General features: G+C 42.8%; 1 protein-coding gene across 5 annotated transcripts in view; it reads right to left on the bottom strand.

Moving 5' to 3' along the window:
• Positions 1–26739, bottom strand: part of PDE1A (phosphodiesterase 1A) — a 386882-nt gene that overhangs the window by 214655 nt on the left and 145488 nt on the right. For 3 of the 5 annotated variants that reach the window (XR_006391047.1, XM_044303312.1, XM_044303310.1), the window contains exon 1: positions 9953–10310. The exons of the other annotated variants lie outside the window; for them this stretch is intronic. Coding sequence is in view for 1 of the 3 variants with exons in the window: in XM_044303310.1 (XP_044159245.1) it covers positions 9953–10005 (53 nt within the window). In the remaining 2 variants the exon portion in view is untranslated. Of the gene's footprint in view, positions 1–9952; positions 10311–26739 lie in introns of those variants that run through there. 5 annotated transcript variants of the gene reach the window in all.

The raw sequence follows: 26739 nt of genomic DNA on the forward strand, positions 1-26739 counted from the left end.
TAAAGAAGAGAATATTTTGGAGGTAAGAAGCCAGACTTGTTTACCACCAAAACCAGACAGACTGACCTTTTGAATTTCTGGTTTAGCTCTGTTGTTATGTCTGGAAACTTGTATTTGTCTGGAAAAACTGCTGTGTCATTGCCATTGAGTATCATTGAAGCTCTAATGTAAGTCTATGAGAGACGGAAAGTGTTACAATGTATCTGTTTGTGCTGAGTTTCTCCACTCCACCCCTCCCACCAAAAGGTTCCAGTCTAGCTAGAAATGGTATATATGGAGAGCAGTCAGAGCCCCTAGTGTGCTGCAGTTAGGGAACAGTGCATAGAAGAGGAGACTACTCAGTGATCAGAAGACGCTGAGTCAGGAATACTCTGTGACAGACCCTGGATCAGCAGCCTTTGACCAGGGTACCAGCCTTCTGAGAAAGAGAGGGACAGCTAGCTCAGGACTTTCCTCAGCATCCAACCCTTCTTCTGCCAGGGAGGAGAGTGGAGAAACCAGCCCTATTACTCGCCTGTATTGTTTTGCACCTGAATTCCTCCAGTAAAGAAGCACATCGGTTACTGCAGACCCTGACTCTCTGGACTTAATTCCCTTCTGGAAAGCAGCAACACATGGTGACACCTCGACGGTATCCGGGGGACTCAGCGTAGCGTTGGGGCCACCCAAAACCCGGCCACTGCACATACTCATGCGAGTGCTGTCTCTAAGGGCTCATATACACGGCTGTAGCTGTTTTTGCATTCTGCAAAACACGGATCCCGCCATTGTCGCAATTTTTTTAACTCCCTCAGAAATGTCCTATCCTTCCCCACAAAACAGACAAGAATAGGACATGTTTTATTTTTGGCGGGGCCATGGAACAGACATGTGCTGTCCGCATTTTTTGTGACCTCATTGAAGTGAATGGGTTTGCATCGAATCTGCCAAAAAATGCATATCGGATGCGGATCAAAACCACGGTCGTGTGCATGAGCCCTAATCCTAGGATTGCTTGAATAAAACTGGTAATAACCTTGCGGCCTTCAGCAGAATACAGACTGTCATAATCTTATGTTCTCCAAACCATCAGGTGTTTTTGAGGAGCATTAGGCTTATTATCAGATCCCAGTTTCAAAAGCAGTATTTTCAGAAACAGAATTGTGTTTGTGAACTCTTGACGTAGATCCAAATCAAAGCTTTACTTTAAGGAATTTCATGTTGCGAAACTTGCGAGTATTCAACGTAATTGAAGATAAAACTTCTGTCTCCACATAAATAATCATTTATATGACAGGCAACGCAATAACGCAACTGTGACATGGTGGCCTGTCAGTTGGAGCTAAGGAGTGATATATATCTCTGCTGTCCATATAAAGCCTGTATTACTGCCAAAGTGCTTCATGTCGGACTGTAACCTAGACTACAATGTGCAATGCCGGTGCGTGAAGAGATGTGTTTAGATAAAGGCTTCATTGAATATATAACTAAGGTGAATGTACTATACTATTAATAATTTAGGTCACACATCGCTTTAGAAACTAACATAGCAGTGATGCATGTGTCTTAAATGCCATAAATATAGAATAAATTGATGAATAATAGATCGTTACAGACAGAAAATGTAACATTGAAAACAAACTGAAAAAAGTTTATAGAACTTAAAGGGAACCTGCCACCTTAAAAATGCAACGTGACAGGTTCCCTTTAAAGGGTTCTCTGAGAAATCCCATTTTATTAGAGCAGTTTACAGATAGATGATAGCGATGTCGTGCTGTTGGGATTCTCAGCAATCAGCTAGAAGAAAGTGTTTAATTCCCCTGTAACGCCACTACAGGGTAAATGCAGCATTACACTGTGCCTACTGAAATCAATGCAATGCCCATGTAATGCACAAACTCTAGGGAGAGAAAGCTCCAGCTAATTAAAGAGGAGTCGTTCCCTCTCCTGACATGTCTATTTTAGTAACTACTTGCATTCCCCATGTAATAACAATTCTGCAGTATCTTTTCATATACATTTAGGTCCATATATATTTGGACACTGACACAAATTTGGTTTTTATTACCTGTTTACTAAAACATATTCAAGTTATAGTTATATAATGGACATGGACATAAAGTCCAGACTTTTAGCTTTCATGTGAGGGTATCTACATTAAAATTAGACAAAGGGTTTAGGAGTTACAGTTCTTTTACATGTTGCCAAAAGTAATTGGACAATTGACTCAAAGTCTGTTTCATGGGCAGGTGTGGGCAATTACTTTATTACATTATTTAATTCTCAATTAAGCACATAAAAGGCCTGGAGTTGATGTTGCTGAGAAGTAAACATGCGGTCAAAGGAGCTCTCCATGCAGGTGAAACAAGCCTTCCTTCATCTGCGAAAACAGAAAAAAACCCATCCGAGAAATTGCTACACTATTAGGAGTGGCAAAGTCTACAGTTTAGTACACCTTTAGAAAGAAAGAAAGCACTGGTGACCTCAACAATGCAAAAAACCTGGACGCCCACAGAAGATAACAGTGATGGATGATTACAGAATAATTACCATGGTGAAGAGAAACCCCCTCACAACAGCCAAACAAGTGAACAACACTCTCCAGGATATAGACGTATCAATATCCAAATCTACCATAAAGAGAAGACTGCATGAAAGTAAATACAGAGGGCTCACTGCACGGTGCAAGCCACTCAGAAGCCTCAAGAACAAGAAGGCTAGATTGAACTTTGCTAAAAAAAAATATCTTAAAAAACCAGCACACTTCTGGAAGAACATTCTTTGGACAGATGAAACCAAGATCAACCTCTACCAGAATGATGGAAAGAAAAAAGTATGGCGAGGGCATGGTACGGCTCATGATCCAAAGCATACCACATCATCTGTAAAACACAGCGGAGGCAGTGTGATGGCTTGGGCATGCATGGCTGCCAGTGGCACTGGGTCCCTAGTGTTATAGTGATGATGTGACACAGGACAGAAGCAGCCGGATGATTTCTGGGGTTGTCAGAGACATACTGTGTGCTCAAATGCAGCCAAACTGATTGGTCGTGTTTCATAATACAGATGGACAATGGCCCAAAACATAAAGCCAAAGCAACCCAGGAGTCTATTAAAGCAAAGAAGTGGAATATGCTTTAATGGCCGAGTCAGTCACCGGATCTGAACACAATAGAGCATTTCACTTGTTAAAGACTAAACTTCAGACAGAAAGGCCCACAAACAAAGAGCAACTGAAAACCGCTGCAGTAAAGACCTGGCAGAGGATTAAAAAGGAGGAAACACAGCGTCAGGTGATGTCCATGAGTTCAAGACTTCAGGCAGTCACTGCCAACAAAGGGTTTTCAACCAATTATTAGAAATTAACATATTATTTACAATTATTTCATTTGTCCAATTACTTTTAACCCCCCGAAATGAAGGGATTGAGTTTAAAAAATGCTTTAGTTCCTCAAATTTTTATGCAATCATTTTGTTCAACTTACGGGATTAAAGCTGAAAGTCTGAACTTAAACTGCATCTGAATTGTTTTGTTCAAAATCCATTGTGGTAATGTACAGAACAAAAATTATAAAAATGTTGTCTCTGTCCAAATATATATGGACCTAACTGTAATACTATGTTGTGCCATTCCTCTGTTATTCCTACCAGAAGTCTATGAATGAGTTGCCAGTAGTCTGTAATAAGGGCCCAGATAGGTGTTACGAGTTGGGGAGTGTCTCTGCAGTGTCGGTGCCAGTGTCAGACTGTGCAGGGACACACCTCCAACTGGTAACACCCAGTTGGACCCGGCAATGAATAACTTCTAGCAGTTATAATAAAAGGAAGAGTTAGATGAAAAGATGCTCCAGAATTGTCATTACATAGGGAATACAAGTAGTTACTAAAACAGCCATGTCAAGATAGGTGAAAGGTCCTTATTCATGGAGGTCCTGAATGAGAGACCCTCTGAAAGAGAGAATGCCCTAATGGAGTATTTGACAATGGGTTTTCTAAATCAGACCATCCCTTTAATGGTGACCAGTAGATTAATGCTCTTTTATTTCCCAATGATGATACAGTAGCAAAGACCGAAGAAATATGCACCGTGCAGTTTTGCGTACAATGATAATGTGTCTGTGTAGTCTGTCCTCACTGTATATAAAGATTTTCGTGGTAGTGCAGTATAAACACTTACCTTAGTGGTGACCTTAGAAGCACTTATTTTCTAAGCCTCTGAGAATCGCATATCATCTATGCCAGAAAAGCCATTACAAGTGAACTGTTTAGTTTAAAACAAGAGTCAAATTGGCCGTACTGCATCTTTAAATGCTCGCTATGGAACATTAAAGGCATTGATGAAAGGCTTTCATGACAAACGTCAAAGGTTTTATAAAAGTCAGATCATTGCGGGTAAAGCAGCAGGAAGGAACGCCAGCAATCTAGAGACCGAGGAGGTCCCGTCTGCCATTATTTATGAAAAAGTGGCCATAGCTCCTCTATGGTAGAGATTTTGAAGATGATCTCATTCTTCAGGTTCGGGCAGGATACCAGCATCCAAACGTCTACTGACACTGACCTGACTTTTATGACAAGTTTGATGGACAGATCATAAAATATCATTAATGATATATATCTGACAGGCAACCACTTTTTAGATCATGACTTCTCTCACCATCACTAGGGGAACTTGCCGTCAGCTATACATTCTTCCAGAAGAGGAAATCTAATGTTAAATGAGGGTAATCAAATATTCACCAGAGCAAGTGCAGCTGAGCTCAGGAGGGGGAATCAACCCCCATGTCTTAATAGGACATGTATTTTTGAGATAATCTGTTTAATGCAACCCAAAAAGTCTATCCCTGACCCATATTTTATTGTAAACCAGTATAGCATAGTACAGTATATACAGTACGTAGACAGAGCTAATAATCCAGCACAGAAATGCAATACACAGGACCATGAGAAAAAGCAGAAAAGGGGTCTTCATAAGAATAAAACAACATTTTGTACTAATATTTTATTTTAGACTGTTTTGCATAAAGTATAGGGGTCATTTACTAATCATTTTACTAATCTGAAATTACCATTTTATACGCCTGTTTTAGCTTCCGAGCTGTCTTATATTTAGAACTGGCGTTGGATGCGCTGAAGTTATGGAGAGGCCGGCGGCTCTTCATAACTTCAGAGGTTCCACTGCCAGCTTAGGGCTTTAGACGCCGGTCTTAGTGAATGTGCCCCTATGTGCCCACCTTTTACCACAATGTCATCCTCACACCTTTGGGTGCATTTTTATATTTATTATTGCATTGTACTTATTTTGGGCTAAAAATCTTTTTTCAATTGGTCTTTATTAAAAATCTTTAACGGTTTGTGCTCTACAGCCTTCAAGTTTTCACTGACGCTGCAGACTGTTCTTTCCGCTTCTCAGTGAGCGAGCTGCTCTGTCAGCTCAAACTCTAGACCTTATCTCTTTTCTCCCGACAGCTCATAAACACTCATTTAATAAGCTAAACTCATTTTTTTTAATATAATTCAGCATAAATGAGTAATTATGAGCTATCATAGGAAAAGGGCTACAGATTAAGCCATCAGAGCAGCTCTCTGTTGGATATTTGTGAGAAGGGAGAAGAACAGTCTGTAGAGTCAGCGAAAACCTGAAGTCCGTAGAAGAACAATGGTTGAACATTTTTAATAAAGTCTAACAGTATAATAATTAAATAAACTGCTCCTAAGGATGTCCATAGCCTATAATGAGGTTGTCCTGGAATGCATAATTTCTAACTGGTGCCGGCAGCCTGCCTCACCTATTGAAAGGATCATACTTATCTGCTCCCCACCACTCCAGTCCTCCATGCTGGTTCCTGCATCTCCATTTTCCATTATAGGGTTTGTTTTATTCCTCCCTGGCATGGACACAGCTATCTGATCCTCTTCAGCCAACCACTGGCTTCAGCAGTGATGTGTCCACAAGAGACATGTTACTGCTGAAGCCAACGGTTAGCTGAAGAGGATCAGGTGACCATGCCAGGAAGCAAGCCCCAGACTAGAAGATGGAGATGCAGGATCCAGCACAGAGGACCGCAGCACCGTGGGGCAGGTAAGCATGTTCTTTTAGTAGAGGACGCTTAGTAGGGGAGACAGGGTGTTAACACCTATTAGAAATTATGTATTCTTGGGCAACCCCTTTAAGGCCAAACATTCTGTGCCCAAAGATTTGATATATCTTTGTACTGTAGCTGTCAGTGTTCTGTTTTCCTGATGCAATTCTGCTGAAAATAATCTGCATAGGTGCAGTGCTAAATGGTAGGGGGCCTAGGGGTACAGTGTAAAAACTATGGAGTTCAATGTATAAACAGTATCCATGAAGAGTGTCTCTGTTTATGGTGTTTTGTTGACTATTTAAAGTTATGTTGCTCTTTTTTTTTAAATAAAAAATGTAGCATGCTCTGGGTATAGCGTCTTTAGTGGCATTTTGTGGTGTGTGCTTTTATAGACCTTAATACAGGGTTTCTGAACTCCGGTTCTCGAGACCCACCTACAGGTCAGGATTTGAGAATATCCCACAGAATGAATACCTGTGGTAAGTCCTGAGGCATGGACACTAATTATATCACCTGCTCAATACTAAGGAAATCCTGAAAACATGACCGGTAGGTGGGTCCCGAGGACCGGAGTTGAGAAACCCTGGTTTCTTAACCTGTGTTTAAAAATCAATTGTGTTAAATTGTGATATCTAGACATTGATAACCTTTTAGTGTTGTTTTTCACATTACAAATGGCTTTTGCCTCTATACAAATCAATGGTCAGAACACATGAAGTAAACTTTTGGGAACCTGAGTACCTGTGTATTAGGCTCCCTTCACGGTTGCGTTAGAGGTCTCCAGCAGGCTGTATCAGCAGAGAACAGCCTGCTGCTGGAGCTCTCTGCATCCGGCATAGCTGGATGTTACTGCAATGCCCACCATCCCGAATCCCAGCAAATTTGTGGGTAGTGCAAGGATCTCCCCCAGATCTCATTATAGTCAATGGGGTTGGCAGGCATTGCGGTAACATCCGGCTATGGTGATGCACAGATCCATGGCAGGCTGTTCTCTGCCGGAGACTAAACTAGCCTAAGAAAGACAACTGCAGTGGGTGCAGAGGAGGGCAACCAAGATAATTAAGAGAATGGATGAACTGCAATACTAAGGTTATCAGACTTGGAGTTATTCAGTTTGGAAAAAGGAAGGCTTAGGGGATATCTAAGTGAAAGGGATTTTCATAATCTTACTTTTGATACATCACAGATTAGACATATAAAAAACCGCTAACACTAAGTGTACAAATATATGAATGGGCAATGCAGAGATCTATCTAATGAACCTTTTTATATCTAGACCTGTAACCTTGAAAACCGTTCTGGTTACTAGATGTAATGAGATGGGACGTTGATCCAGGGGTTTATTCTGACTGCAGATTTTTTGAGCCAACAAGGAATTTTTCACCTAATATGGAGTAACTGGTTTGTGGGCAAAAGGGACTTTTTTGTATTCCACTAGATCAACACGATAGGATTAAAGGTTGGATTTAACGGAGCCGTGTCTTTTTTCAACCTTATCAACTATGTAACTATGTGCACGATCTTTGAAAACAGCACAAATAAAGTATGTGCCAAAAAAGACAATGTTTACAAAATACCATAAAAAATGCCATACAACACAATAGTGTTACAGACTGTTACATTAAAAAAATCTGTTGATGTTTTAAAATGCCTTTTTTTGAGCATGTGTGAAGGAGCCTGAACAGTATTATAGTATATACTGTATGTATGTGTTACCACAGTAACTAGTTTATCTAATTTAATGTGGAGCAGTCACTAAACATTTACTTCCATTTCCAAAATATCCCTTATGTTCACTTTCTTCTCCACACCTGTATATTCTCTAATCAGTTTAGAAAAAAAACTCTTTTCTTCCATGTGATTTAGGCTACATGCACACGACCGTATGTGCTTTGCGGTCCACAAATTACGGATCCGCAAAAAAAAAAAAAAAAACGGATGACATCCACATGCCATCCGTTTTTTTTGCGGATCCATTTTAACAATGCCTAAAACGGACAAGAATAGGACATGTTCTATTTTTTTTTTTGCGGGGCTACAGAACGGACATACTGATGCAGACAGCACATGGTGTGCTGTCCGCATTCTTTGCGGAGCCATTGAAATGAATAGGTCCACATCCTATCCGCAAATAAAAACAGAATGGACACAAAAACAAACAACGTTCGTGTGCATGTAGCCTTAAATAGAGATATTTGCAAAAATATTAACTTACTACTCAATAAGGGCTCATGCACACGACCGTATGTATTTTGCAGTCCGCAAAAAATACGGATGACATCCGTGTGCATTCCGTATTTTGCAGAACGGAACAGCTGGCCTTTCATAGAACTGCACTATCCTTGTCCGTAATGCGGACAATAATAGGACATGTTTTAATTTTTTTGCGGAACGGAAATACGGACATTCCGCACATGCAGAAAAAAAAACGGAACGTACATGGAAAGAAAATACGTTCGTGTGCATGAGCCCTAACTCTGATTTCTGGCATCATTGTGAAAGATTATAACATTCAGAAAGAGTCGGCTACTGGGCGCTAGAGTCAAATTCTTGCAAATAGTTGTGCAAATCATGTGAAAGGTAGCGCAAGGTTTTTCAAAGCCTCATAAGCATTCTCTAGAGCGTTACCTCACTTTTCACTGACACAAGAGCTCCAGTCACCACATCCACACCCCAATTATTTAAAAAAATTAAAGCGTCATTTGAAAAATGTATATGAATCTGAACAGTCATGCATTACATGGCCTGTACTGACTGATTTTATGCACATCCATATAACCCTACGTTTGCATATAGCTTATTTAAGAGAGAGAGAGAGTTTGGCATCTGAATTAAATATACTGTAAGTATATTACACAATAGAAATACATTTACACTGCAAAAAGTTTCAAAACCACCCCCATCCGCTCAAATTTACTCCAGTTAGCAAAGCGCCCCATTTTGGGTGGGTTCAAATCACGTTTTTCCCATCCGTTTAACGTATATGTTACATGGATGCATCAACTGATGTCATACGGTGGCATCCGTTCATCATAGAGCCATCATCATTGTAAAAAACAACAATAAAAAACGTATACTTTTTTACTCGACATGGCGTGCTGCATTTTATTTTTTATTTTTTTTCTAAGTAGGCATAAAACGTGATGTGAACCCTCCCTTTGCGACAGCTCGGATATTCTTCTTGCTGTATAGCAGTTGAGCCGTCACAACATTGCAGTACATGTCAACTTATTATGGCAAATAAATACAAAGCATGGCCAGACCCGGCCCATGATGGACATCCTTCCAGATGAAAGCGTATCACATTCATATGACTGCGCAACACTTTATATATAAAGTGGCAAAGCCATGAAAACAAGTATGCCTTATAAAACATACACATTCCCCTTCATTCCAATCATAAAACTCCATCATAAGGGATGCAGAGCTGAAGCTGAGCTATTCTCTAATGCGAGCTGAGCATCTGAAAACTTTTAATATAAGCTTGCACTCTGCGTTCACTTCTGGAAATGTAACTCATTAAAAGACGCAGCACATGCCAGCAACATAGTTTAGTAACAAAAGCATCCACGGGCTGCAGTGATCAAAGAGTATTAAGAAACTTTGGGCGACGCTCTTCATGCCACACTCTCATAAGAGCAGAAGTAAATCTAGTTTTCAAGCAGATAAAAAAAAATAAAAAATTAATAAAAACACCAATGTCTTCTCTTCCCCACAAACTGTAAAGCTTTATCTCGCTGTCAAACCTCATGATTCACCCCTTAGATTCTGCTCCGTTACCAGCGCCCTCTGTGTATACAGCTCTCAAAAACAACTATTGTAAAAAAAAAAAACAACAACCAAAAAGTTTCACCAAAGCAGCAAACACTTAAAAAGCAAAAGCAACTTACCTAAATATAGGCTTTTGAAGATGCTTTTTCTTCACTGTAATGGCGTCACCCATTTAAACCAGAGGAAACGTAGTATATTGTTTTCCAAAAAAGTCCACAAAAATCTCGCAAAAAAATAACAAAAATTAGAATATTGCCCTTGAGCTATTGTGCTACAGACGCCGTACAACGCAGGTTGCGCGTTCGCAGTGTTCTCTCTCTAACTGCTGTGCAAAAACAATCCATTGAGGCCACAACAGTGTGCACACAGCTCAAGAGAGCAAACCCTGCTGGAGCACATGTTTAAAGTTGACTGAGAAAGAAGGGCCAGAGTCACAGACTACTCAAGTCTGCAAGGAAAAGTGAAACTCAGCCAAGAGCATTTCAAGCCTTAAAAAAAAAAAAAAAAATGCTCAGCAAGTTCTCATACTGCAGCTATGAGAATAAGTGCTGCTCATATCCGTCATAGCTCTTAAAAGAACATATGGGCAATCCAGGGCGTCTTCTTAACCACTACTGGAAGACAAACTTTTTTTTTCTTCTTACAAATAAAAGTTTTGGGGCCGTCCTTGAGTTTTCCATGTAAACGTCCTCAGAAAGTTTGTTCAGTTATAAGAACTGTACACAAATTAATGAAGACGGATAGATGCAGTCTGTGTGGCTGGCTGCCTTTCAAGAGATTATAATTACTTTACAATCTGGCTTTTATTCGCTCCTGGATGATGTGGAGATACAACAACATACACGTTAAAGAGTTATTCTGTTTTATGGTACTTTTTTTTTTGCCTCGTAGGGAATTCCAGGATGTGATATTTAAAAACATTTATATAACCCATCATTGTGATGTTATATAATGGTAACATACGGAACGTGTGAAACATAAATGTGCTAATGGAATGGAGACATAATGCTGTTAGTGTAAACTGAAATGTTTCTTTTGAAAGATATGAGAAAATATTTGTGGGAAAGCATTAATTATCTAAATAAACTCTCCGGCATTTTTTTTTTCTGTCTATATAGTGCAGCATGGGCTGTTATTAAAGGGCATCTGTCAGTAGATTTGTACCTATGAAACTGATTGACCTTGGCAGCTGAAGACATCTGTGTTGGTCCCATGTTCATATGTGCCTGCATTGTGGGGAAAAAAACAAAGCTTTAATATATGCAAATAAGCCGCTAGGAGCAATAGGGGAGTTGCCGTTACTCCAAGAGGCTCAGCTCTCTCTGCAACTGCTGAGCCCTCTGCACTTTGATTGACAGGGCCAGGCAGTGAAAACATCATCACACCTGCCTGGTCCTGTCAATGTGGAGAGGGCACAGCAGTTGCAAAGAGAGCAGAGCCTTTAGGTGTATCGACAACACCCCTATTGCTTCTAGATGCTCATTTGCATATATTAAAACATCATTTTTCTTAGCAGTGCAGGCACATATGAACATGGACCAACACACATTATGGAAGCTGCCATTAACATGTGGGAGGCACAGGGAGTTGAGGGTAGTTCTGTGCTGACTCTACTTGCCTTCCCTGGTCTTCTTCCAGGTCCGCTGTGGTGTCCTGACCAGACACAGTGGCTGGAGGTAGTGCACGTAGGCCAGCACTATGACCTGATGCTGTGCACATCAGGTCACGTCACAGTACACAGCGGGACCCAGAAGAAGCGATGGAGCAGTGTGTCCTGGATCTGCCACACTAACTAGAGGAAGCAAGGTTTATTTATTTATTTTTGTAACATCTGATCTGAGGTCTGATGGGGCAGGGGGGGCTGATCTAAGGCTGTGGGGCTGGACGGTCTGATCTGAAGCTGAGTGGGGCTGGGGGTGCGAGCTAACGCTGATAGGGTCTAATTGGGCATCTGAGTCTTATGGTGGCTGATCTGTGGGCTGATCGGGCTGGTGTGGTCTGATTTGGGGCTGAGGGTCCGATCTGAGGTTGATTGGGGCTGATCGAAAGCTGATTGGGGGCCTGATCTGAGGCTAATGGAGGCTGGAGGGGTCTGATCTGAGGCTGATGGAGGCTGGGGGTTTGATGGGGTCTGATCTGAGATTAATGGAGGCTCGTGGGTCTGATGGAGGCTAATAGATCTTGGGGCTGATTTGGGGGTCTGATGAAAATGAGGGTCTGATTTGGGGGTGGATGAGGATGGGAGTCTGATGAGGGTCTGATCTAAGGTCTGATGAAGAATTGGGAACTGCTTTGTGGGTCTGCCCTAAGGTCTTATAGAAAATATATAGGTGCGTCTTATAGTCTGGTGCGAAAAAATACAATATGTGTGGCTGCGATCTTGGTTCCACCTTCCCCTCTGATATGGTTCCCCCGATGCAGCCTACATTTCCCGTTATAACTCAGGCACTAGTTTTATCTCACTGTATTTGCTCTGTTCTGAATCCTAAGGATGGGGAAGTGATAGATCCATAACACAGAACTACTGTCCCCTAACTCACACAGCATAATCTCAGTGTATTCAATGTGATGTGGCTTCAGCCTGTCTTCCCTGCCTCCTGCTTGTGATAGATTTCTCCTTGTCAGCTATTACAAGCAGGAGACAGGGGAGTACACGAAGTCCCCACAAATAGTACAGACAGTAGTGTTGAGTGACTCGAGCTTCAGATCCAAGATCCAAAGTTGCTTCGGTGAAAATTTTTAATGTTTTTATGCTGTATGGAGATCCATCTCTGTACAGCATTAAAATGTAAGGGCTCCAGCGAGGTGAAATTTGTTATCACCGAAGTCTCGCTGTACTTCAGTGAATAACTTATGCCCTCGATATTTAAGTTAAAAAACATTTTAAAACTTGGATCTGAAGTCGGCTTTGGCACCGGCTGGTACCTCAGTACTGAAGCCGACTTTGGATCCAAGTTTTAAACTGCTTTTCAAGTTTAAAAATCGAAGTCCAAAGTTTTCACCGAAGTCCGCTAAGCTAAGAGCTGACATGCAGTTCTCTTAGCTTAGCGAAGCAGGCAGGAGGAGAAGCCCGCTCCGCTCAGCTGATCCTGGCATAGCACATGGGTACAGGGTACACATGTGCTATACCAGGAGTTAGTAAACCTCCTGGGGGCACAGGCAGCAATATTCACTCCTGCCCTTATGCACTGCTGCTGCGGCCGCCTTCATAAAATATCTTGCCTGTATTCCGTACACTGCTGAGCACAAGACGGGAGACTGACTTTAAACATGATTTGCCTGTGATTTTAAGCAATTTTTGTAAGTACAATAAATGCTGGATTTGCATAAGTGGTTACGATGCTTCACTATTTCCTGCTCCTCTGTCTGACCCAATATAGCAGGGATGAGTAGAAACAGTTTTTGAAGTCCACGCCGGATAATTAGTGATTGACTACATCAAGAAGCTGTCTATACATTTCCGACTGGCAGGATCTGTGTCTGCTGGGAGAAGTCTAGTTTCTTTTTACTTTAAGTTGGAACCTGGTGTGAACAGGACCCACTACACCCGAGACCTGCCGCACTCATAGTAGGATTGACAATTACTGTTGAATTGATCACGAATATTCGAATTGCAAATTTTTATCGAGAATATCAGCACTTCGAGAATTTTTTTAAAATCAGTACACATGGTCCCTCCCTGCTTCTAGCTGTGGGCCAATGAGAAGGCTGCAATATCTTGACTTTAAGAGTAGCGCAGATTGCGAATTTTTGTAATGAGAATTTTTCAATTTCCGCAATCAAGGAAATAATGACTAGAGATAACCAATTCTCGAATTTGCAAATATATGGCGAATATTCGCCCAAATATTCGTGAAATATCACGAATTCAAATATTGCCCCTGCCGCTCATCACTATCGACATTTGGAACCAAATACATTGTTTTATTAAAATTTTAGTCAAAGGTTTTAGTTACTCTAAGGCCCCTTTCACACGAGCGAGTTTTCTGCGCGGGTGCAATGCATGACGTGAACGCATAGCACCCGCACTGACTCCTGACCCATTCATTTCTATTAGCATATCTTAAAAGTATGTTTTTTGCTAAATCTACTGAACGAAAATTATTAATAACATAATGTATGGCAATATCGCAGGATAGGGATTATAAGTAGACAAAAAAAAAAAAAGAGTTTAGTGGGGTGACAGAAGCCCTTTAAGATAGTCCTCCTTGGGAAAGTATGCAAAATAGATGTGCAATGGCCCGCTTCAGCGTCTGGGGTATCCCTTGCCCCTTAGGAGGTTTTTACAAAATATGTCCCTCTTATAGAGCAAGTAAACGTGACGCCAGCTGCAGTCAAACAGCGGAAGCACAAGGCTCCCTTTGTAGATGGTAATATTGGTACCCAGGGGTAGGATTGCCAGAGTGGTGCAGGGTGGCCTACAGTTTATGTAGATATTATGTACATATGTCACAGTGTTCCTACCTGGATATCCATGGATCCCAGACGTGATGCGGTCCAAAGCAGTGCAAAAAGGATAGCTAACCTTGGATAGTATAGAAATAAAGTTGAGTCCAGACTTGGTTGTATGGACTGTATGGTTGTATAAACGATAATCCAAACAATCCACAGAACTTGTCTTGTTTCCCAGCAAGTTTAGCAGGACTTTGGCAGGCAAATACCTCTGCAAAACAAACTTCTCTCTGCTGAATCTGTTGTGTACGCTCTCAGCTCTGCTATATCAGCAATATTAAATAGAAGTGCTTTCCTTTCTGCTTGTTGCTGTTGTTCTAAGTCTATCTATCACTGATTCCAGGAACTTCTTGTCCTGGCTTGATTTTATGGAGCGCTCAGTCCCTCGGGGACGAGTGTCTGCTGTTTTCTGCCTACAGCATGGCATACAGGAACCAACTGGTTCTCCCTAGACCGTACTGTCTCCTCGGAGTGTCTGAGAGAGCTGGAAAGCCAGGTTCCACCCTCTGTAAAGTAGCACTGCCAAGTCTGCTGCCACCCACAGGTTCCACAAATGTATAAGAAGAAATGCACACTACATGGAGGACCTGAAGGCATAAGATAAAATGGTTATTGCATATACAGACATAAGCAGGGTGTAGAAGTGGTAATGCCAGATTACAGATGTTCTCCAGAAAACTTTTTCTTGAGTGCCACCTATGGATGGCTACCTTTTAAGTCAATGTCCCACAGCTGGCACTGGAGAGAAAGTTTTTCATAGCTTTGCATTAGAGATATTTTGCAAAGGTTATCTAATAAACAAAACAAAACCCGTAGTAAATTGTATTTCCGAATTAAATAAGGCTACATTCACACGACCGTATGTGTTTTGCGGTCTGCAAATTGCAGATCCGCAAAAAAAAAACGGATGACGTTCGTATGGCATCCTTTTTTGCTGATCCATTGTAACAATGCCTATCCTTGTCTGCAAAGTCGACAAGAATAGAATATGTTTCTAATTTCTTTGTGGAGCTATGGAACAGACATACAGGTGCTATCCGCATTTTTTGTGGACCCATTGAAATAAATAAGTCTGCATCCTATGCACAAAAAAAAACGGAACGGACACAGAAACAAAATACGTTCATGTTAATGTAGCCTTACTCCGTAATAACTGTAATGTTTCCCTTTGTATAGAAATAGCAAGTACATTTTAGGCCTCATGCACACGACTGTTCCGTTTTTTTGCGGTCTGCAAAAATGGAAGCCGCCCGTGTGCCTTCCGCAATTTGCGGAACGGAACGGACGGCCCATTGTAAAAATGTCTATTCTTGTCCGCAAAACGGACAAGAATAGGACATGCTATATTTTTTTTTGCTGGGCCTCGGAAAGGAGCAACGGATGCGGACAGCACACGGAGTGCTGTCCGCATCTTTTGTGGCCCCTTTGAAGTGAATGGGTCCGCACCCAAGCCGCAAAAACTACGGCTTGGATGCGGACCCGAAACACGGTCGCGTGCATGAGGCCTTAAAGGGAATTTGTCACCACATACCTGTAAATAAAACCATCAGCCTCTGTAGATGTGTACTTGTCAGGAGGTTCTAATGCTCTTTGTCCCCTCTTCCTACGTGTCCCCAGTTCTGCTCATTTTCTCTACCAGCCGCTTTCTCACCACTTCCATCTGCCCGACCCTGCTCCAGCCATGTACAATTAGAAAGCTTATTTTTAGAATTGGGGGCACGTAGGTGTCATGGCCTATGGTATGTGGTGTGACACTTTCCTGCATTTGGTTGTCCGTGGCAATGTGCGGTCTTTAGTGCGTGTGGTGGCAGTGTCCCAGCCTTATGGCTGATCCCCAGGACATGATTGTCACACATGCCGTTGCCCGCGGCAACAGGTGTAGTGTGTGTTTTATGTGTGTATTCCCCTTTAAGTGTCCGTCTTCCCTTACCTTGTGTTTGAAGGGTTAATTCCCTTCTGTGTCTGTGAACACTGGGTGTGTTTGTTGGGTGTGGCTATTGGGGCCTATAAAGCCTCACTGTTAGCTTCAGTCTGTGGGTTGCTTCAGTCATGCTTAGCTGGAGCAGCCTCCTGTTATTTCACCTGCCAGTGGGGGCCACCCTTGTGGTCATAAGTTTATGTCAAATTTATGTGTGATGTCTATTGATGTTTTCCTTGTTTCTCTGTGCAGCTATGGATCTGGGTCTCTGTGTGTGGATGTGTTGGGATCTTCAGCTTGCCACCACAGGGATCCAGTCAGCAAGGCTGATGCAGGTAGGTGGAACTGGTTCAGTTCACCTGCCATATCCATAGATCTGTTTGTGTTTCCCCTTTTCCCTGCAGCTTGGCCAGTGAGACCCCTGTTCCTCCGTGTCCAGAAGGAACAGGCCGTCTTACCCTGACTCCTAGTCCAGGGACTGGTCGGAGGGTGAGTTAGGGATCCGAGGTTCCGGAGCATGGGTCCTCCTACCTTAAAGGTCGGCCCATGCAGCTAGGAGTTAGGGTCAGATTAGGGATGCGATTAGGAGGTGACCTGCTCCCTAATTCTGTCGTCCTGGCCGAGCAGGGGTTAACATCATCTGGCATCGCACGGCTGAGGATTTTCCCCGTCCTCAGCCGTGACAGTAGGAAGATAGAACAACATTACAACCCCTTACTTAGGCCTCCCCTCACCCAGTTAATCTGGTACTCTCTGCTCTGCACTGATGAGGGGCAATCACCTTGAAACAGTTGTCTGCAGATGGGGTGCCGGCTTAGTTAATATCTGAGTCATGTTTCAAGGCCTATTTAAAGAGTTGAACATTGATAGCATAGCTGCCTTACATCTGGTGACATTAGAGTTAAAGCTTGTTAAGAGCTCATTTTTTCCCCAGAATTCCAGAGGAGCATGTATGGCCTATAAGTCTCCTCATGCCAACTCAGGCGCTCTCTCCCCAAGGAGACATAATACCCATCCAAATCCAGTTAGTCTGCCCTGGAGGCTGGTTTTAAAGTCAGTATAAAACTGAGTCTGCTTATATAGCACCTACCAGTAGCCATTTGGCTCCAGGAGAAGTATATAGTGGGCTCAGCATGCATGTTGGTACTTGCATCCCTGGATCCGATGAAAGCTGTAATGGCACCGGACGGGGTTAAAGTCAGAGTGTGCTTGGCGTGCATGCTGTGCCTGCGCCCCCTGGACTTTGTGTGGCTGTCATGGCCCATAACAGGTAGGAACTAGTGTTAGGGACCACTCATGAAGGCGACCTTGACGTGGTGAGTGGCTTATTACGCTTTGGCCAAAATGTACACCAATGCCTTATCCAACATCCAGCATAGAGGCAGGGCAGAGTGCTGGTTTGCCGAGTGCGATTGCATTTTTGTTCTTGCGTTTGTATCTGTATTTCGCCATAGCAATGTGCACCTGCATACAGGGTTGTGCGGGCTGAACCCCCCACATTTTGTTCTTTGTAGTATATATTGGAGGCGTGGCGATCTCCAAGCAGTCATGCACACCTGACCAGTTAGTATGCCCTGGAGGCGGGTTTTAAAGTCAGTATAAAACTGAGTCTGCTTATATAGCACCTACCAGTAGCCATTTGGCTCCAGGAGAAGTATATAGTGGGCTCAGCATGCATGTTGGTACTTGCATCCCTGGATCCGATGAAAGCTGTAATGGCACCGGACGGGGTTAAAAGCAGAGTGTGCTTGGCGTGCATGCTGTGCCTGCGCCCCCTGGACTTTGTGTGGCTGTCATGGCCCATAACAGGAAGGAACTAATGTTAGGGACCACTCATGAAGGCGACCTTGAAGTGGTGAGTGGCTTATTACGCTTTGGCCAAAATGTACACCAATGCCTTATTCAACATCCAGCATAGAGGCAGGGCAGAGTGCTGGTTGCAGAGTGCGATTGCATTTGTGTTCTTGCGTTTGTATCTGTATTTCGCCATAGCAATGTGCATCTGCATACAGGGTTGTGCGGCTGAACCCCCCACATTTTTCTCATCCAAATCCTGCCTTAGGCTTCTCACCAAGTTAAGACAGTACTCTGTGCTCTGCAATGATGAGGGAAATCACCCCAAAACAGCTGTCTGCAGATGAGATGCTGGTTTGTTTAATATCCAAGTCATGTCTCAAGGCCTATTTGAAGGGTTGGAAATTCACTTATAGGATAGCTGCCTTACATATGATGGCATCAGAGGCAAAGCTTGTTAAGAACTAATTTGCATCCCTTCTTCCCAGAATCTCTGAGGAGCATGTATGGCCTATAAGTCTCCTCACACCGATTAAGGCACTCTCTCCACAAGGAGAGATAGTACCCTCTAAAAACATCTTGAGAAGCACACATCTGCAGTGGCTGATGTTTTTTTACAGGTATGTGGTGACCGATTCCCTTTAAAGCAGGGATTTTCAATCGTGACGTGAGCCTTACTGATGACATGTAGAAGCTGGGCTGTGGTTTATTTAATTCAGAAATTAGTTCTATTTGTTCACATTTTAGTGTTACTAAGTTCAAAAGGTAAGTTAAAGATAGATTTTGTTATGGTATTCAGCCGCTAGTGAGGCCCAAGCACCACAATTTTCTAGTTAAGAGAAAAAAAAAGTCCCTAAGGCCTCATGCACACGATCATTGTTGTGTTCCGTTCCGCAAAATGGGATTCCATTGTTCCATGATCAGTTTCCGTTTTTGTTTCCGTGTGTCTTACTTTATTTTTAAGGATCAGCAGACATGAAGAAAAGTAAAAAAAAAGTCTAAGTCAAGTTTGCCATGCAAATGATAGGAAAAAAGCGGACACGGATGACACTCTTGTGTGCCTCCGCGTCTTTTCACGGTCCTATTGACTTTAATGGGTCCGCAAACCATTTTCCATGAAAAAAATAGGACAGGTTATATTTTTTGGACAGACTGGAACCACAGATCACGGACGCGGATGACAAACGGTGCATCAGCCGAGTTTTCAACGGACCCATTGAAAGTCAATGGGTCTGCAGAAAATCACGAAAAACGGAACAACGGACACGGAATGAAACAACGGTCGTGTGCATGAGGCCTAAAAAAGTGGCTGAGAAGAAACCATTTAAGGTATATCCAATTTAAGATACACAATAAAAAACTATGAGAAAAAAGAAAAACAAGATACAAAATAAAATACAATGCTAGCTGGCCTGCCTAGTGACGGTTTCCAGGTGGCAACGCATTTCTCAACACTGCACAAAGTGAAAAACTAAAATAAGTAAATAGACCAAAAAGGTACTAAACACATAATACAGAGATACTATTTATGTTCACGGTTTTGTCTGAGAGTTGACACCTATTGACAGTGTGTAAATACATTCCATATGGACGTGTGGTATGCCAATATTTCCAGGTATGAGGTGGTGATAATATCACTGTTGTGCACAGCTAAACTTCTATAATAGACTGTACTGTAAATTAGCAAAATGCTGTGGTCAGACTATATTTAACACAGCACAAGCATGAATTACCGTTTCTTCAAATGCAACTGACTACAACTATCTTAAATTAAAGCCTTTGACAAGAATCACTCGTTTGGGATTCGGCTGTCACAGTGCCAGTGTCCCAAAGCATGAACTGGCTCATGCATAAACTCTAACGTTGCTCTTAAATGTGATGCAAAGCAATTAACAGCAGAATTAACATTGTATGCGATTAGCAGATTCAGCTAAAATCTTCGAAAAAGTAGTATAAGAACTTATTTACTAATGTTAATTAATCTGGTAGCTTCTAAAGTATGTCCTCTGTGGGAGGTGTATCGTCTGTGTCCTCTGTATCCCCCCATCCACGCACCAGTGATGGCCATGAGCTTGTCTGGGTGCCACCCTGCTGTGAACATGGTTCCTCCTCCTGCATATCCTCATCCTCCACCTCCTCATCCTCCAGAACTGTGCCCTGGCTGGACAATTGTGTACCTTGGGTTTGTGGGTGCAGGAACCCACCCTCGGAGCCACTTGGGAATGACTAGCCGGAAACCCTACGAAATGATCCCTCTTCCTCCTGTGCCACATCCTCTTCCATCATCGCCATGAGCGTATTTTCAAGGAGGCATAGAAGTGGGATAATAATGCTGAGAACTGCGTTATCGGCACTGGCCATGTTGGTGGAGTACTCGAAACATCACAACAAGGAACACAGGTCTCGCATGGAGGCCCAGTCATTGGTGGTGAAGTGGTGCTGTTCCGCCGAGCGACTCACCCGTGCGCGCTGCAGCTGAAACTCCACTATCTGCCACTGAGGAAGGGGTAAGAGGTCCCCAAAACGCGTCTGGCGTAACCAGCTGATAGCTCCCACTTGATCGAGGCCTCTTTACAGATGATATGAAAATAATTCAAACCCCTGTATGTATAGGGGGGATCACACACGCCCTGAACCAGTGTAGGCCTGAAGTAAATATATCTTTGCACAAAATGGCTGTATTTCAAATAGCTGTATTTCGAATGGCTGTTTTTCAAATGTCTAATTCAAACCCCTGTATCTCATAGGGCCTGAACCAGTGTAGGCCTGAATTCAATATTGCTGCACCAAATGGCGGTATTTAACATCTCTGAATGTAACCCAAATGTTTTAAGGGTGTATCTCACAATGACATCTGCATCAAAGGCTGCCAACAAAAAATTTTGTGCCCAAATGAGTGTTTGTTTAAAAACTGAATTTGACAGCAGTATATAAGCCTGTAATTTCACACGTGCTGATGCTGCAAGGCCTGAAAAGTGTTTTTTGTCAAGAGTGTGTTTTAAACCCCAGAAAATGATGGGTGTATTTCTACCTTAAATTGCACACTGACTAATACAGATGTTGTAGATTGCCAAAAAAGTCTTTTTTGCTAACAGAATATGAAAGCTGTATATATTAAACTTGAATTTAACACTTGCAAATCTGGAAAATACTGTTTTTTGAGAAAACAAAAAAGTGTGTTTTTCAAACCCCAGAAAATGATGGCTGTATTTCTACCTTAAATTGCACACTGACTACGACAGATGTTGTAGTTTGCCCCCAAAAAATGATGATTTGCAATGTCCCAAAAGCTCAGATGCAGTGCTGGTGCACTGAGCATGCATTAGTCAATGAGCTCAGGGCAGGGTAAAACGATTGTGCCCTGCACCCACACAACTATTTCTAGGTAGATCGCTGAGTTAGATTCTCTCCTATGCTCTCCTTGAAATCACAAGTCCAGCAGCATCCTCTCCCTACACTTGTAACAGCAGAGTGACGTGCAGCGCTACGTGACTCAAGCTTATATAGAGCCTGGGTCACATGCTGCTCTGGCCAATCACAGCTATGCCATTAGTAGGCATGGCTGTGATGGCCTCTTGGGACAAGTAGTATGACGCTTGTTCATTGGCTGCTGTGCAGCCTTTCAAAAAGCGACAAGAAAGCGGCGAACACCGAACCCGAACTTTTACGGAAATGTTCGGGTCCCAAAATCCTAAAGTTTAGTACGCTCGCCGGCGTGGTGACACTATACGTCACTGCGCACAAGATTCCGTGCGGTATCTTCAATCAAGATGGCCGCAACGGCCTCTTCACACGCAAATGGATGAGGTAAGTATCTATTTTTTTTGTTTTTACTGCCATTTTAGGAACAACTGATTAGTTACCACGAAGTGCAAGGAAATTTGGCTTCACAGCGAATCAAAATTTTCACGAAATTCGGATTGAAATCAATTGGTTTGATTTTGATTCGCTTGACACTAATTGCTATGATCTCATGTACCAAATATTCAGGGGGAAGGGGATGTAAAATATTTCTGTGTTGCTGGGGGCTTCATTAAATAAACATTTTAGAGACTGTCCGGAGACAGATACCCTTGAAATGTGGTGGTGGAGGGAATGGCATGGACCATCACCTTTTTATCATGGACCTTTCAGGAGATGCTGGACTAAAGTAGAAGGATCATTAGGGACTAGTAGTAGTGAAAGTAAAGAAGTTGGATGTAGTAGTTGTGTACTGGAAGGGTCAGGATTTGAAGTTGAGACCAGATCTTGGGACCATGAGTGATGATTGCCTGATGTGTTGAAGCCATCCCCTGAGATATCCCAGTAATATTGGATTATAAATAAAATAGTTGAGCTCCATGGCTGCTGTATGAAGGACCCTCGAGTCATCCCCTTGTGACTTACGGTATAGGTGATAAATGCTAGATCATTGGGGAACTGACCAGTGAAACCACCACTAATTCACAGAATGAGTGATCTCCATTCACTGTCCTCTCCTACCAACATGTCCATGGTGGGGATGAGAAGCATGAACTATTGAACACTGGCAAAGCATGTGTAATACCCCAGAGTGGCATTACCACCCCTTTTGGGCCTGACACTATCTTTTTTAGTGCCTCCTGTGTCATCATATGTATTTAATACTATGTCCTACAAAAGGTGCATCCATATTTCCTCATAAACTATTGTTAACATGTAATGTGCCTGGTTCACCAGTAGATGGTGGCAACAGTGGCAGACTTAGTTTCCCTGGAGAGGAACCTTTTAGTTCCTTCCAGCCCTCTCTAGAGAGGGGGGAGTTTTAGTGTTAGTGAGAGAGTTCAAAGGAGCCCCTGTATGGGGAAGCAGCATGCCTCATTCCTGCCAGACAGGCCCTGCCTGTGAGTTCTAAATGGTTGCATGTCCCCTACTGGGCTTGCATTGCCTAAAAGCCAAGCTAAGTAAGCTGTAAGTGAGGAAGAAGTTTCCTAGGATTAAAGAAAGAGACAGACTACAGACAGCTAAGCTAAGTTCCAGCAGAAGAAGAAAAGTTCCTAGTTAACCCAGCCGACATAGCAGAGCTGAGAAAGCCACAGTATAGCAGTGCTGAGATTGTTGCAGAAGTGTTTGCCTGCAAGAAGTTAAGCCTACATCTGCTGATGACCAAGATAAAGTTGGAAAATTGTTCCTTGATGCAAGTTTATGTCAAGTAAAGCTGTGTTCAACATATATACAAAGTCTGGACTCAATTATTCCTTCATCATCCAAGTTCAACACCCCCTTTATCACTGCTTCGGACAACCACGTCTGGGATCCCAGAATATCCATATAGGAGCATCGTGACAAGTGCAAAAGCCATCACACCTAAGGGACACTATAGGCAACCCTTACACTACTCTGGCAATCCTACATCTGGGTATCAACACTTATTCCATCAAATGGGTGTTATTATTAGGGATGAGCGGATCCGTGGATGTTTGGGTTCACCGGGTTCGGTGAACCCAAACTTGACCTGAACTTGACCTGAATTTGAACCAGAACCCCATTGAAGTTAATGGGGACCTGAACTTTGGTGCACTAAAGTGGCTGTAAAATAGTTGTAGTAAGGGCTAGAGGGCTGCAAAGGAAGCAAAATGGGACCAGGACAATTGTCCTGCAAACAAATGTCGATAGGGAAATGACTAAAAATAAAATAGAATCGAAAAAATAATTATCTTGAACTAGGAGGCAGAAGTCAAAGTGGAGTAGGAGGTTGAGGAGTGGGTGGACGTGGCGGTGTAGGTGGAAGCGGCGGTGAAGGAGGAGAAGGTAGCCAACACTGTTTTTGTTGTTTTTTATATATTTTTTCCTTTATTTTTTTTTTATAAATTTGGAAGACCCCAAAACATTAGGAAATAGAAAAGAGAATGCAAAGAGAAAGTGCGCTGGAGTATAACAATGGCTGGGTGCGGCCGGTATACTTGTCTATTTTGCACAAGGTACGGACAAGTCCTGTGGGATCCATGCCTGGTTCATTTTAATGAACGTGAGCTTGTCCACATTGGCTGTGGACAGGCGGCTGCGCTTGTCTGTGATAACCCCCTCCTCCCGTGCTAAGCACTCGTTCGGACAATACACTTGCTGCAGGGCAGGCCAGCACCTCCAAGGCGTAAAGGGCAAGCTCAGGCCATGTGCCCAATTTGGAGACCCAGAAGATGAATGGGGCAGACCCATCAGTCAGTACATGTATTCTAGCTAAGAGAAAAAAGTCCCTAAAAAAAAGCTTGAGAAGAAAATGGGAATATGTCACCCACTGAAGTAACAGACGGATTAACTATATAAATTTCCCTGTCACGTATAAAGTGCACGTGTATCTCACACCAAAAATGGATATATGTCACCCATCGAACTAACAGATGGATTAAAAAGGGGTACAAAAATAGTGCATTGCACCCACACAAAAATCACTATAGGTCACCCACCGAATTAACAGCCAGATTTGATATTATATTTCTGTGTCAGGGGTGCAAAGCTGGTGTATTACACCCACAACAAAAAAACATTTTAGGTCACCAACAAACCAAATAGCCAGATTCCTAACAATCTCCCTCGCTTCAGCTGCCTGCTTCTTGTCCCTGCACTACTCAGAGCTGATGGGCGGTGCTACATATGATCCAGCTTTTATAGAGGCTGGGTCATATGATGCACTGGCCAATCACAGGCATGCCATTACTAGGCATGGGTGTAATAGCTTCTATGTGCCCACAGCTTAAAAGCTTGTTGATTGGCTGCCCTGCAGCCTTTCAAAAGCTTTATTAAATGCCCGAACACCGAACTAGGACCCGAACTTTACAGTTCGGGTTCGCTCAACACCAGTCATTATCATTGGTTTTTCTCTCCTTGCCTAGTGTGATGACCAGATCTATAGCAAGGTGAGGAAATGCAGCAACATTAGTTTCTTATGGGAGTGTAAGTGACTTCACTTTAAGACAGTGGCCTAGAGTTCAACAAGTTTATTTGTTCAAGGACTTCTTGTCTGCTTGGCTTGGAATGTAAGTATAAGTGTTATACCAAAAGAGTATGGCGGTGGATCCTCAAAGTCACAATCTAATTTGTGCAGGCTAAACAGCAAAGGTTTGAAGGGATATCATTCTTTAGCCCAAGCCCCCTGTAAGGAGGGATGGACTTTCCTGTAGTGAATCTTCAGATCATTCTTACCCAGCATCAGATTGGTGGGAAATGATGTGGCAGTAGAAAACCTCTTGAAAATGTCAAAGTCAAATCCAACCTGGAATCTAGTTTGAGAAACAGTGCCTTAGTTGATTAGAATAACCTTTTGTGGCATGGATAGTGTCATATGATTGAACTACTATATGTGCCAGCATGGATTCCTTGAAGATGTGATATAATTATAGTAAATATATACTAAAGGTGGCTTTAGTGGCTTAAATAGGTCACAAATGTTGTTGCACGTCCCGCTAAAGTGGCGAGAAAGATATTAAAGATCATATGACATCATGGGACTTACCATTTACCTCTTGGTTCGGCCGAAGAACCTTAATTAAATCAATAGTTCTTCAAAAGGTACTGTACTATCTGCAGGCGCTACCAATCTGTTTACCTAGAGCTTTTTTATGCAACTAAAAGGGATACTGACGCGTTTCCTCTGGAGTAGTGCCAGGCCTAGAGGGTCTTAGAATGGCTACGTAGCCCACGAGAGAGATTAGATGTAGAGTTGGAACAAGATCTAGTGGGATTTCCTCTGTGCTCCTTAGCACTACTCACGGGTCATAGACGGGAGATCATGAAACAGATATCGAACCCCCTTACACGTAACACTCTTAAAGTATGGTTCGCGGGAGTTTCGGAGAAATTAGTACCAGGGCAAACCTCGCCACTTTTGCAGGTCAGAGATGTCTTATGGGACTCCTCCCCCGAGTTTAGATCCACGTTAGGCGATGGGCCTAAAGCGAATTCTACCCCAATACTCGATATATTTTGTAATCCGCGCGGGGGAGATGATGTAGCTCTTGGGCATCCCCAATTAGGGAGTCTTTCCCACTTCCAATATGCCCACATTTTAAAGGCCACTGCAGGGAGACTGTCACAGGCTCAGAACACTCCCACTCAATTCGAGCAAATGTCCTTGGGGAAGAGTGAGCCAAGTAAAAAAATCTCCAAAATATACGCCTCCCTCCTCGAAGCTCCCCAAACAATCGTACCCCCTTTCATCAGGAGGTGGGAGAAAGACCTAGATATCACGTTCTCTCCTGACGAAATAAGAATAATCTTATCACAAACAAACAAAATACCTGCAAGAGAACTACTTTAAGATGGTTACTAGATGGTACTACACTCCGGCAAAGCTGCATAAGATCTTCCCCTCCTCCTCGTCAATGTGCTGGAGATGCTTAGACACTGAGGGCTCGTTCATGCACATATGGTGGGATTGTCATCTAGTAAGACCCTTCTGGAAAGGAGTATGTGACATGATTTCCAAAATGCAGGGTAGTGCTTTTCCGCTTATACTGCCTGATAGGTCTAAAACCACTGAGGTGCCGGTCTCCACATGCCAACCGCCTACATCAACACCTTTTGGCAGTAGCCAGACTCCTCATAGCCTCAAATTGGAAGTCGAGAATATGCCTAATATTCCTCAATGGATGGCTCACTGCGACCAGGTGTACCGGTTGGAACAAATAGCGCATTGGGAGATTAATAATACCCCTTTGTTTGATAGGGTCTGGGGGGCTTGGAAAAACGACGGGAGTTTAATTGAAGAGATCAGTCGAGCTGTTTGAT

This window comes from Bufo gargarizans, chromosome 8 (assembly GCF_014858855.1).
Source record: "Bufo gargarizans isolate SCDJY-AF-19 chromosome 8, ASM1485885v1, whole genome shotgun sequence".
In the NCBI taxonomy this organism is placed as follows: Eukaryota; Metazoa; Chordata; class Amphibia; order Anura; family Bufonidae; genus Bufo; species Bufo gargarizans.